Below are 14,730 nucleotides of genomic sequence, written 5' to 3'. Positions count from 1 at the left end.
TAACAGTCTCTCCAACACCATTTCCTGGCAAATATAAATTCCCGTCAGTTCAGGTCCTTCAGCCACTATTATCTCTGGGAGATTGCTTGTGTCTTCCCCAGTGAACACAGATCTGAAGTACTAATTCAACTCTTCTGCCATTTGTTTGTTCCCCTTAATATATTCCCCTGTTTCTGTCTTCAAGGGCCCAATTTTAGTCTTAACCATTTTTTTCCCTTTCACATACCTAAAAAAGCTTTTACTATCCTCCTTTATATTTTTGGCCAGTTTACCCATGTACCTCATTTTTTCTCTCTCTATTTCCTTCTTAGTTATCCTCTGTTGTTCTTTGAAAGCTTCCCAGTTCTCCATTTTCCCACTCATCTTTGCTATGTTATACTTTTTCTCTTTTGATTTTTTTATGTTTCTTAACTTCCCTCATCAGCCACGGCCAGCCCTGCCTCCTCTTAGGATCATTCTTCCTTTTTGGAATGAACTGATCCTGCATCTTCTGCATTATACCCAGAAATACCTGCCATTGTTTCTCCACTGCCATCCCTGCTGGGGTATTGCACCATTGAACTTTGGCCAGCTCCTCCCTCATTGCTTCATAGTTCCCTTTATTCAACAGAAATATTGTCACTTCCGATTGTACCCTCTTCCTTTCAAACTGCAGATTAAAGCTTATTGTATTATGGTCACTACTTCCTTATGGCTCCTTCACTTCGAGGTCCCTGATCAAATCGGTTCATTGCACAACACCAGATCCAGAATTGCCTTCTCCCTGTACTTTTACTAAGTTTAACGGTAACACCACAAAAGTGGGAAGGCAAGTGATGAGGATGACCTGTAGAGTCTGCTGAGGGATACAGACCCATTAGGCATGTGAACAAAGACTTTGCTGATGGAAAATAATGTGGCAAAATATGAGGTCATGCAATTTGGCATGAAGAATAGAACAGCTCAATATTGTTTAAATGGAGGAAGACTGTAGAAAGTTAGAGGAATTTAGGTGCCCTTATCCATGAATTGCAAAAAGCTAGCATCTAAGTTTCATGGGTCATAAGGAAGGCAAATGCAATGTTGGTTTTTTTCAAGAATTAGTGTATAATAATAATGAAGTCAGGCAAAAATAAATTCAAGCACTTGTCAGATCACATTCGGAATACTTTGAACAGTTTTGGACCCCCTATCTAAGAAAAGGAAGATACGCTGGTGTTGGAAGCAGTCCAGAGAAGATTCATGATACTGATACGAAGTACGGAGTGACTGTTATTAGGAGGCTTGAGTAAGGTGGGCCAGTACTCACTCGAATATAGATGATTGAGAGGAGATCTTATTGAAACATAGGATTCTTGGAGTACTTGACAGGGTAGATATGGAAAGATTTCCTTTTGTGGGAGAGTCTAGGACCAGAGAGCATAAAACAGAATAAAAGTCACCTATTACGACGTACGTGAGGAGGAATTTCTTATGTGGGGGTAGTGAAACTGTTTAATTCTTTACCACAGAGGATACTGTTGAGACTGTATCATTAAGTATATTCAAGACTGAATCATCTGTCTATCTCAATCAGTAGAGGAATCGGGACTTACAGCGAAAAGGCAGGAAAGTGGAGTAGAGAGTTATCAGATCAGCCGTGCTCTAATCAAATGATGAAGTCGACCGTGGGCTGAATGGCCTACTTCTGCTCCTTATAGTGTCAAAGACAAACAACAAAAATCATTTTCCAAAGACGTGAAGGCAAAACTGGAGTTTCTACATGACCGGAGCAAACAGTAATTCTGTGCTGGTTTTCGACTGTCATATTGATTGCAGAAGGTCTCCGTCAATGTGTGACATTTTGGTTTTGCAAATGCTTAAGGATTGATTATTAGTCTGTGTATTGAGTTCACATTTCATGCTTTGCTAAACATTGGACTGGAGGAGTAAATGTTAAACTTTACACCTCTCTTACTTGAGGGTCAGAATAAACTTGTTAAAATTGCAATGCCTTCAGATAACCCTAGAATGGTCTGAACTGTGGAAGAGGACTTAGGGTTATTTGCTTAATCCAGTGTCCTGGAATGATTATATTTCATTATACCTTATCATAATTTGCAGTTTTTCTCCTGGGATTTATTGGTACCTTTAATTTTACCCTGATGCTGACTTGTTCTCTCTCATCTTCTGAAATCTTGGTCCCTTTATTTTCTCTCACCAGGGCTGATCTCCCAACCAGGCCCATGTCTTTAGTTCCTCAAGTCCAAGGATGCAGACTTGAGCAAATTCATTGCCTCAGATCTGGCTAGAGTATCAAATGTTATCTTCAAAAATCACCCTGGAGGGCAAGAGGAAAACTCCCGTCTATTTTTCTGTTATTAAATCTTTATTAATCATAGTTTCTTTATCCTTTTTCTCTCCATTATCAGTTTCAATGAAGAAATCATGGACAAGCTTCAGGAGGATTGAGACCATTGTATGACTTCCAATTCTACTGCTTCTTGCCCACCTAGCCAAATGTTCCCCAATCATTTTATGTCTTAGAAATGAACCTGCTTTTCTTACTTCTCTCTCTTCGCCTGCTTCATTCTCCGCAAAGCCTCAGCTAATCTTGCACTTGAGACTAAGTTGTTTTTGCTTCAAAAAGAAGCTAAAATTGTGAATGTTTTCCCCCCCCCCCCATTATTGTCCATCTCTTATTCAATGTCACTTCCTGTTTAAAAACAGCACTTTCTATCCCCTACAATCAATGCCCCTTTCAAAACTTTTTTGAGTTTAAAAATCACACAACACCAGGTTATAGTCCAACAGGTTTAATTGGAAGCACTAGCTTTTGGAGCACCGCTCCTTCATTAGGTGGTTTTTCTGAGTTGCATGTGTGGGTCCATATATATCTCAATGTAAGTTTGGACGTTTATGGTCAGGTCTCTGCCCTAATGTAGCAAATAAGTGGTCCTAACAAAAGCACAGCAATCTTTCTGCACCTTCAAAACAATTGATTGCACAACTATCTTCCAGTGTTTATCCTCTGTTATCCAGGTTTATCACAATCTTGGGGTCTGTTAATTAAATATATTATTTCAACCTTTTGTTTTAATGCAACTCAAAACTGAAACATTTTCTTGAAGAGGTAGTTTTGATATCTGCTCACTTTATATTGGCTGCATTTTGCATGACTTCAGACTATCAAGAGAATTTAAAATAAATGACCAACTGGTGTCTCCTCTTTGTCATTGACTTGATCCTCCCTTGAAACTCTTGATTTTAAATTTGTCTGTAGAGAAACAAAGGATAAAAACATTCAAGAAGTTCCCCAAGTCTAGAATATAGACCAAACAAGTTGGGATACAGATGACTAACCAGGTTCTAAATACATCTTTTTTGAAAAAAAATTATTATGACACTTAATTGAGTTAATCCCATTATCATGCTTCTCTCATCGTCATAAATGTTTGGAGAATATGTCTCCGGTTTCTCTCAAAATTTGAAAGGATATTTATTCCATTTGAAGAAATTATGCAATCTAAGGACATAGTCCTCACACCTGATACCAATGACTAAGTACATCTGTCTGTTAAAGGAAATCTAGTGAGTTTATATATTGCAGTGCTAATGATTTGATCCATACAGAAGGTGTTCATGGAACTACAATATTACGAAAATATCTTCAAACAATTTAGCAGCACACCTTATTTGGTAACACTGTGTTATGAGTTACCAGTTTCATTTTAAGCAATTAAGTTTTCAGCACGACTATGAACTAACTCAGCATAAGGCAGAAAAATAAAACTTACTTTTTCTTTGTGTCATTTGAGTTTAAGGCTCATTAATAGATGTTATTGCCAATTACTAGTTTTTTTCCAGTTATATTTGTTGTAAATTGGATTAGTTTTCTCACCACATAGTGGCTGGAATAAATTGGACTGATTTGATAAAGCACAGGTTTCATGCATGAGTAAGATGATGAGTTGAAAATGTGAAGCCAAATGAAACTGGTAACTCATAATACACAGTGGCAACCTCATGGCTGAACTGTTTCACTATGGAAGAGTAATTGTGCAAGAATATTAAAACTAATGTGGAATCAGCTGTGACATGTAAAAATGTGGCATGGTATTCAAGCAGTCAGATTTGATTTTGTTGCTCATCAGTCCTCGCTTGACCTGTATTTGATATTTTCCTCATCACTGCAGTTCAGTCCTGTTTGTCAGCTTTGCAGTTTGTACTTCACAATCCAGGTACAGATCTTGATTGTTCTCGGAGTTGTTCTTTGCATGAAGAATAAGATCCTTATTCTGGTCTGCATTCAAGGGCTTAAAAAGTTGTAAAGAAGACCTTGTATCAACTGAGTATTATAATTCCAGAAGTTCTCAATAATAATACAATAATATTGACTTCCTCCACCACCAACACAATGGCAGCAATATGCACCATCTACAAGATGTACTCCAGCAACTTACCAAGCAGCCCTGGACAGCACCTTCAACACCCATGATCTCTGCTACCTAGAACAACAAGGGCACCAGATAAATGAGAACGCCATCACTGCAAGTTCCCTTCCAGCCCCCAATACCATACTGATTTGGAAGAGATGTACCATTGAAAGCCTACTGTCCAGATGCAAAACGGCCTGATATGGCAACTGCTCTGCCCAGGACCATAAGAAACTACAGAAGGTTGTGCGCACAGTCTAGACCATGACAGAAGTAACCTTCCATGCTGTGTGATTGTGCTGAGATCATGCTGTGTACCTACACTTTTAAAGAACAGTTTACACTTGGGAACCTGAAAAAAGGTTTATTGGACTTGAAATGTTAATGTGGTTACCCTCCACAGATGTTGTCAGACCTTCTGAACTTGACACACATTGGTTTTTTTAATTCCATTTACATGGCTTGCTGTCATCGAAAGGTTGCCAACATCATCAAAGATCCATCACACCCCGGCAATGATCTCCTACAACCTCTTCCGTCAGGGAGAAGATACAGAATCCTGAACATGTACCTGCAGATTCAAGAACAGTTTTTTTCTGGCTGTCCTTAGACTGATGAATGGACTGTATAGCATCAAATAACACTGATTTTGCTAACATTGATCTCACCATCACACATCCTGTGCAATGTAATCTGTATGCCTCTGCCTAAATCCTTTTGATCTATACATACTTGCTTCCTACCATCAATCTGTACTGCTCATTAAACAAAGCTTTTCACTGTATTTTGGTACATGTGACAGTAAATAAATCAATCAATTTCTTCGCTGTTACTGGGTCAAAATCGTGGAACTCCCTAGCACAGCACAGTGTGTGTGATATATATATAGCAAGGACTGCCGTGGCTGCAGAACACTGATCACAACCTACTCAAAGACAATTAGGAATAGACAGTAAATGTTGGCCTTCCAGTGACACGTTTCATGAACGAATGGAAAGCAATACATTTTCTGAAGAGTCCACTGACTAATATGGTAATACAATGAGGCCACTCTTCACTCAAGCTGACTTCATTTTGTATATGCAAATGAACAAAAACAGTGAATTTCAATTTATTTTATTCATTTGCATTTTGTGGCGCATCAAATAACCGTGTGTGGCATATTTAACTTGTCTGGCACTAAAGAAGAGAATCTTAAATCCATCCTCATGTCTGACTTCAATCCCAAATCCCTCAGACTATCTATTACACTGTTCACTTTCTGCTCTGGCCCTTTTGAGGAAGTAAGTCTTAGAATTCTGAATCTGACTTTAAAGTTATTTTACGCCATAGATCACAAATTTGTTTCAGCCCTAATAGTTGAAAATCTTGTAATTGGACAGCAAGATCATGCCGTGTGCCTACACTGTTAAAAGAACAGTTTACACTTAGGATCCTGAAACAAGGTTTATTGGACTTGAAATGTTAATGTGGTTTCTCTCTACATATGTTGCCAGACTTTCTGAACTTTACCCACACCGGGTTTTTTTCTTTCAGCATCTGCAATTTTTTGCTTTTATTTTTGTGTGAATTACTTTCCTTGATTTGCTGAGGTGCAACAAAAGAGCATGTAGGAGGGCCGGGTGCAAAGAAATAACTCGTAAACCTCAATACTGACATCAGAGCCTTAAAATACTCCACTGTCAGAGCAATAGTTTCTGAAGTCTGTAACTGCCTCAGGATTTACCTTTAGGGGTGGATTCTGGATTAAAATGGGGAACTGGATGTTGGGGGGTGGGGAGCGGTGTACGTGCAGCACTGTATTTCATTATCAGAAGAGAGTATAATTCTCTTAGGCTGTCTATTTGCCAAAACCCAAACATATTGGAGCAGTTGGTAGTTAAACTTTTAAGTCCAGCAGTACTGCAAGTGATGTCTAAAATATCTAAAACAGTTAGAATGCCTCCCAGTTTCATGCACAAGGCCTTTTATCATGCTTCAATGTTAATTTTGCCAAAAATCAGTTGAGGAAATATGCTTCAGAAAAACTTATAAACTGAATGTGTTGGCACCCACTTGTATGTCAAAGCTAGTTTCTTCCAAAGATTGAGCAGAACCTGGCTATTCTTCCCCTTGAGCCTGCTCTGCCTGAAGTGCCAGAACTATCCAGAATACACAAGGTACATCCTCACCAATGTTGTATATGCCTTCCTAGTTGCTTGCTTCGAAGAGGTTATAGATAGTTTTTAATGATGTCTTTAAAAAGTGCACTGGCACACATTGGACTCAATGTTGATTCTGTTCTCTCTCTACAGATGCGGTCAGACTTGATGAGTTTCTCCAGTACCTTCTGTTCTAACTCCTTACATGTCAAAGTCTTCTTTCTTGGGCGGGGTAGTCCAAAACTAGAGGGCATAGGTTTAAGGTGAGAGGAGAAAGATTTAAAAGGGACTTGAGGGGAAAATGTTTCATGCCGAGGATGCTGCACATATGGGATGCAGTGTCAGAGGTAGTAGTGGTAGCAGGTACAATTATAACATTTTAAAAGGTATCTGGGTGAATATATGAATAGATAAGGTGTAGAGGGATATGGGCCAAATGCTGGCAAATGGGACGAGATCAGTTTAGGATATCTGGTCAGCTTGGACGAGTAGGACCAAAGGGTATGTTTCTGTGCTATATAACTCTGACTGTTGAGTCGTGAAATATTCATAAAGTGGTTCTTCTTTTATCTTGACATGTTAATTAACTTACATTATGATAAAGTCAGATGAAGTAAGGGTAAAAGAAATGCGATTTTCTAATATGGTTACCTATTATGCATTAATCCAACAATGTTCAGCAATGTTCTGACTGGGTATCATTTGCCTAAAAATAATCATTCTGTGCTTTGTAGAGCAATAACACTTGAAAATGACGCTGTTTCCAGGAAAACAAAACATGCAACATTAACCTAGTCCTATCTACTCACTAGTTAGCAAATAAATAGGAACTTAAAAGCAGAAGTTGGCTGTTTGGGCCTTTGATACAGTTCCATCTTTTTGATCAGACTGTGTCTGATATTGCTGTGATCTCAAGTCCCCTTTCCTGTCTCCCCGTCATAAACTTTGACTCCCCTTTCTATCAAAACTCTTAACATTTCCTAATATGCAGTAAATGACTTAGCCTGGACTGCTTTCTGGGAAAGAGCTAAGAGAAAACCATTCACTTCATTCCAAAAATGTGTCTAGTCTTCCCCAGAAGAGGAAAGATCCTCCCATTAACCACCCTATCATATCCACTTGGAATCTTTCTTGTTTCATTCAGGTCATTTTGCATTCTTCTAAAGTCCAATGGAAATAGAGTTTGCTCAGCCTTTCTCTATCCCTTAGGCCTGTCACCCAGAAATTAGTCAAGTGAAACTTCTGTGAATGGCTTGTAACTCTTACTTGATAAAGGATATGGGGACCAAAACTGAACACCTCTGTTGATGTGGTTTAACCAGTGCCCTGTGTAGCTGCAGTAAAATTCCACTACTGTTGTATTCCATTGCCCCATAATAAACACAAATCTACTGTCTTCCTTATCACTTGCTGTACCTGCATGCTAATCTTTTGTGATTCATGTACTGGGATACCCAGATCACTGTATGCCATTGAGTTCTATAATCTCTCTCTATGCTGTGGTTCTGTTCGCCGAGCTGGAAGTTTTTGTTGCAAACGTTTCGTCCCCTGGCTAGGCGACATCATCAGTGCTTGGGAGCCTCCTGTGAAGCGCTTATTTGATGTTTCCTCCGGTGTTTATAGTGGCCTGTCCCTGCCGCTTCCGGTTGTCAGTTTCAGCTGTCCGCTGTAGTGGTTGGTATATTGGGTCCAGGTCGATGTGTTTGTTGATGGAGTTTGTGGAAGAATGCCATGCCTCTAGGAATTCCCTGGCTGTTCTCTGTCTGGCTTGCCCTATGATAGTAGTGTTGTCCCAGTCGAATTCATGTTGCTTGTTGTCTGCGTGTGTGGCTTGCAAAATACCATGCAAGGACTGCACTAAACACTATATAGGACAAACAGGAAGACCGCTAACAATCCGCATACATGAACATCAATTAGCCACGAAACGACACGACCAGCTATCCTTAGTAGCCACACACGCAGACAACAAGCAACATGAATTCGACTGGGACAACACTACTATCATAGGGCAAGCCAGACAGAGAACAGTCAGGGAATTCCGAGAGGCATGGCATTCATCCACAAACTCCATCAACAAACACATCGACCTGGACCCAATATACCAACCACTACAGCGGACAGCTGAAACTGACAACCGGAAGCGGCAGGGACAGACCACTATAAACACCGGAGGAAATATCAAAGAAGCGCTTCGCAGGAGGCTCCCAAGCACTGATGATGTCGCCTAGCCAGGGGACGAAACGTTTGCAACAAAAACTTCCAGCTCGGCGAACAGAACCACAGCAACGAGCACCCGAGCTACAAATCTTCGCACAAACTTTGATCTCTCTCTATTTAAATAATTTTCTGCTTTTGTGATCTTCCTGCTAAAGTGAACAAGTTCACATATTCTGACACAATACAATCTGCCACATTTACCTACTCACTTGCCTATCTGTTTCCATTCATAAACACTTCATCCTTTCTGGACATCTTATTCTCCAACTAAAAATAGTATATTTGGAAATTTAACTACTACATAATTATCTCCTTCATCCAAGTCATTGTGTAGATTGCGTATAGTTAAGGCACTCGTACTGATCTTTGTAGCACTATACCATTTATAGCTTACCAACCTGAAAATGAACCACTCATTCTTACTCTCTCCATCCTGTCAACTAACCATTTCTATATCCAAGCAGGAGTTCCCTTTCAAAATGCCATGTTGACTCTACTTGATCCCATATAATTTTTAAGTATCCTGTTGTAACCTATTTAATATTGGGATATTAGCAATTTCCTCTGTGAGAGATGTTAGGTTAACTGTACAAAGGTTTGCTTTCTCATTCTTTTTCCTTTCTTTGAACAAAGGTGTTGCATTTGATCTTTGCCAATCCAATGAGAGCCTCCTAGAATATAAATGAATCTAAGTTTCTGAATTTAAACTTTTGCCATTGATAAATGATAAGTTTGAGAACATATTTCCTGATATCTTGATGTTTATTTGAATTTGAGGGCAACAATTTGGACTACAGGTGGACAGAGATGAAATTTTATGCTGTCTTTATTTTTCCCTCTGCACAGATGATCAGAAACCAACAAAACCAACCGGCCCAATGGTACCACCCAAAAAGCCCAGCCTCCCTTTGAAAGGTCATCCTTTTAGAACATCTGTGCCTCCTAGACGACCAGAGAAACCCTCAGTGCCACTGCCTTTACCCAAGTAAGATTATTTTTCTGAGACTATGCTTTATTGTCAGTGTTGTGAATATATTTTGGGTTGAAGTAATGGATAATAAAAGTCCATTATTGAAGGCATTTACTGATTTTATCATAATTTAGGAAGACAGATTTATGGTTACACCATCAAAAAACCTCACTCTTAAAAGGGTAAATATTACATTAAAAGAGCTTATTAGAAGAACTGAGGTTCAAATGTTTTGCTCAGCATATTCCTCCTTGTTTGCTATAGGGTGTTCAGTTAGCTCAGTTGGCTGGATGGCTGACTTGCAATACAGAGTGTCACCAACAGTATGGTTTCAGTGTTTGCACTGGCTGAGGTTACTATGAAGGACTCCCCTTCTCAATCTCTCCACTTGCCTGAGACACCAGGTGAACTTCAGGTTGAACGACCACCAGTCACCTCTCTCTCATGATGAAATAACTTTTTATTTTTATCCATTATATATGGAATGAGCAAAAGTGTAAAAAAGTACACATAGTGGCATACTGGGATATGAATGAGATTTTACTGCTGACTGAGTAGCCAATGAGTTTGCAATAAATTTGTTCATGTTTCCATTCTTGCTGTCGATTTGGCAAATGAAAGCTCATTGTTTGACAATGGTTAAGGATGTTAGTAACCTTATCAACCAGAAGTAATATTCCAATCGTTGTTAACCTGGGCTTAAGTAGGAGTTATAGTTGACCAGAAATGTAAATACCGTGCCTACAATAGCAGTTGAGAGGTTCATAATTCTGTCACAAATATTTCAGCTAATTCCTCAAAGTAGGGAATATTGGATGAAATACTGTCCTCTTACTGAGATGAGTCAAGTTCCAGTAATTCTGAAGAAATGCCATCTAGGGCAAAGCAGTCCAATTAATGAACTCCTATTACACTTTAATATTCATTCGCTTTGTCACCATTCCACAGTGGCTGAAGTGTGTAACCTGCTAAGACTCCTCCAGTACCTTCCAAACCTGCAATCCCCACCACACAGAAGATCAAAAAGAGCAGGTGCATAGGAAGACAACCAAGTACATGTTGCTTTCCAAGTCATGCACATCCTAATAAAGAACCATATCACTATTTGCTTACTGAAACTTGGTCAAATTTCTAGAGTTCCCTTAACAGCACTGGGGACTTGACTGTACAGGATAGGCTGGGATTCCTCAAGCAGATAGCTCATCATCTTCTCAAGATTACTTGGGGATGGGGAACAAATATTGGTATTGCCAGAATTCTCCAATTTTTATGAAATTATTTTAGAAGATATGCAATGATGGGTATTATGTTATTTCATGGGGAGGAAATGGTGCTAATGTTTTATATAGCATTCCAGAGTTTAATGACTTGAAACCAACTATTTTACCAACCAAATCTGCATTTGAACTTTTCTGCATTTTGGACCACTTTGTGTAAACCAAGTCCTGCCATCTACTACATCTACTTAATGTTTTCAAGCAACAAGGAAAGTGTTTAATAATTTATTGACTCTGGCTTCATCTAAGATTTGTAGCAGAGAAGCAAAGAAATTGTGGTAAAACTTTTATAGGTTGTTGATGACATCTCAACTAGAGTATTTTGTCAATCTCTTGTGCACCAAACTTTGAGGACATCAGAACTTTAGAAAAACATGGATGATATAGGGTGACCACTATATGCACGAGAGGTACGTTTTGAGATCTATCATGGAAGCCCAAAACCACTGATAGCAGCGAACTAATTTATTTAAATGGGAAATTTACCTCCCCGGCAGCCCCCGCCTGCTTCTGCAATGTTCCATGTAATATGTTCAAGCCACGGGTAACTGAAACCACAGTAACCAGACCCACGGGTATGGCGGTTGCTCCGTATTTACGAGAGCCATTATATGAAATAAGGATTTGCATTGTATTAAAAGACTAAAGCTGCTGAATTTTTGCTTTGTTGTAAAAGAGGTTGAGAAGAGAGTGACTCAACTTTGAAGGCTTGTGAAAGAGAACTGGAGACAAAGTGTTTACATTGACAGGCCAATAACTCTGGTATATCAATATGATTTTATTTCTTATATAGTGATTTATGATCTGTAAGGGTGATGGAGGCAGATTCAGTGATGACTTTCAAATGGGATTTGGATGCTTACATCTGTGGGAAAAGGGCAGAGGAGTTGATGCTAACTGAATGCCTGCTATAAGGAACTATCACAGGCTCAATGAGCCAAAGCACCACCTTGTGCTATGCTGCTCCATAAACCTTCATTCCACTTGCCCTTTATAGAAATAGCTTTTTTCTGATTTCAGTTTTGTTGGGAATCTACTTCAGTCTCTGCTACATTTCCATCACACCAACTAATGAAAGCAGAATAATACTGTCTTTACCCGAACAACCTTCACCTCCATTTAGTTTGCCTTCAAATAAATGACTTATGAGATCTGTCTTTGTCAGTGCAATATTTTGTCGCTGATAGTTAAATAAATTTGAATTCCTATTGCTACTTTTGTATCCTCCCCATAATGGGTGGGTCTAAGAGAGTCACAGAACTGTAAGCATACATAAAGAGACCATTTGGTCCATTTGTGTTCAAGCACTCGGAGTCTTATTAGAAACATTCCACTAATTTATTTTCCCACTGCATTGACCTCCAAGATCTGTGGCTTCTAGAAATGGAAGCCTCCTGAGGCCTGACTAGAGCTTCCCACAAGCTGCACAGCCGCACAGCTCAGTGGGAACATTGGTCATGACTTATTGCCATTCTCTGGCCTTTCAATTAATGACTCTGAAGATTCTTCCAGTTTGAACAATTATCTGATGTCCTCCTGAATGCCGCAACTCAATCTCTCCCCACCGTGCTTCCAGGCAGTGTGTTTCAGACCCAAACTACATGTGTGGAAAACAGAAATTGCTAGAGTTCTGTTCAGATCTGTTCTGTAGAAGGGTCACTGGACTTGAAACATTAACTCTGATTTCTATTCAAGGTGCTGCTAATACTACTGAATTTCTCTTACAATTTGTTTTTGTTTGATTTCCAGAATCCATAGTTCTTTGCTTTATTATTATGTTTGTATGGAAAGGTTTTTTTTCTCACATTGCACTTCTTTGGGTAAATTACCTTTAATTTGTGCCTTCACATTCTCAATCATTTCATGAGCATGATCAAGTTCTCCTCATCTACTCTGTCCAGCTCCACAGATTTTGAGAATTTATAACAAATCTCTGTCTTCTCTTCAAGAAAAAACATCCCACCCCCTTCAATATCAATTGAAGTTTCTTATAATTAGAATTATTCATGTAAATGCCTTCTACACTCTCCAATGCGTTCACATTTTTCCTGAAGTGCAGTGCCCAGAACTGTACCCATTACTCAAGTAGAGATCTAACTAATGTATTATCCAAGTTCAACATAACCTCCTTTCTCCATACTTGATGCCTGTTATGGAAGCCAGATGTACCGAATCCTTTAGCTGCTTGCTCTTGTTACAAGGTGGAGGTTGACCCCCATGATAACTAAAGCCAAAGCACCCAGAGAGGAGCACCTCGCCTCATAATCTGTTAAAAGAAGTGTGACAAAGGGTATAACCTCCCTCTCACCACCCAATCTGTTATAAAGGAGGTTAACTGAAAGGAATCTCTGATACTCACTTTATCAGTAACAAGTAACAATTTATTTATCTAGCTTCAATAGTGAACAAATTAACAGAATTCCTAACAAACTGAACAATTACTCCCTAACTACTATCTATTCTCAAACTGAATGAAATTCTATTGGTATGTTGTTTCAATAACCTAGGTCCCACTTACTTAAATCCATGTAATAAGAAACAATAAATTAAAACTTAGTCTCTCAAAATTCGCACTGAATGTGTCTTCTGGAATGTTTCTCTCCCTCTCACTGATTTTGTGATTGGGAAGTTTTCTCAGAAATTTTTCTATTCTGAACGCCTCTGTCCTTTGAATTCTGGTGTCAAGGATATTCGCTAAACGTGCCGTGTACCTTGATAAAAAGATTCTTTTTCCTGAGAGTGGAGATTTCTTACCTCTTCAGATGGCAGTTGGCTCTCTCCTCACTGTCCAATCTTTTACACCTGTGCTGACATATTACTTTTTTTGCATCCTTGATTGGTCCGATGTTGTCAACACTATTAGATTTAAATTTAATTGGTCCTTAGACTCCAAGTGCCTTTTAAAATTAATTAGTTGAATTTGAAAAGGCTTGTTGTCTTTGGTAAAAATGCTGATTGAAAGTTTGATGCAAAATGTTTGAGGCAGCAAAGGTGGCTCAGTGGTTAGCACTGCTGCCTCTCAGCACCAGGGACCCAGGTTCAATTCCTGCCTTGGGCCACTGTCTGTTTGGAATTTGCACATTCTGTCCATATGTGCATGGGTTTCCTTTGAGTGCTCTTGTTTCCTCCCACAATCCAAAGATGTGCAGGTGAGGTGAATTGGCCATGCTAAATTGCTCATAGTATTCAGCGATGTGTGGGTTAATTGCATTTACCAGGGGTAAAATATAGAGTAGATGGGGAATGGGTCTAGGTGGGTTACAGATTGGCCGTCAGTGTGGACTCGTTAAAAAATTATTATTCTATTGAAGGGTGCACAATGGCTCAATAGTTGGCACTGCAGCCTCACAACGCCAGAGACTCTGGTTCAATTACTGCCTCTGGCCACTGACTGTGTGGAATTTGCAAATTCTTTCTGTGTCTGTGTGGATTTCTTCTGGGTGCTCTGGTTTCCTCCCACAATCCAAAGATGTGCAGGTCAGGTGATTTGGCCATGCTAAATTGCTTATAGTGTTAGGTGTATTAGTTAAGGGTAAATATAGGGTAGGGGAATGGATCTAGGTGGGTTACTCTTTAGAGGGTCGGTGTGGACTTGTTAGGCCAAATGGTCTGTTTCCATACTGTAGGGCATCTAATCTAATCAAATCTGTGTACCTGCACTTTAACTGCTGTTCAGACATCAATTTTAACTCGAAGCACTGAAAAGAACACCATCTTTGAAAGGGATG

At 39.3% G+C, this 14,730-nt stretch overlaps 1 protein-coding gene across 7 annotated transcripts in view; it reads left to right on the top strand.

The window, feature by feature from the left end:
* The window catches only part of cd2ap (CD2-associated protein), a 242,843-nt gene that overhangs the window by 191,551 nt on the left and 36,562 nt on the right, over positions 1–14,730 (top strand). For all 7 annotated transcript variants that reach the window (XM_087980127.1, XM_087980120.1, XM_043683183.2 and 4 more), the window contains one exon: positions 9,602–9,740. In XM_087980127.1, coding sequence (XP_087836253.1) covers positions 9,602–9,740 — 139 coding nt within the window. The remainder of the gene's footprint in view (positions 1–9,601; positions 9,741–14,730) is intronic.

Source organism: Chiloscyllium plagiosum, unplaced genomic scaffold (genome assembly GCF_037043375.1).
Source record: "Chiloscyllium plagiosum isolate Xiang-an unplaced genomic scaffold, Cpla_swu_hap1 HiC_scaffold_3, whole genome shotgun sequence".
Taxonomy (NCBI): domain Eukaryota; kingdom Metazoa; phylum Chordata; class Chondrichthyes; order Orectolobiformes; family Hemiscylliidae; genus Chiloscyllium; species Chiloscyllium plagiosum.
Note: the sequence above shows the minus strand (reverse complement) of the source record. Positions and strands in the feature narration are given on the sequence as shown.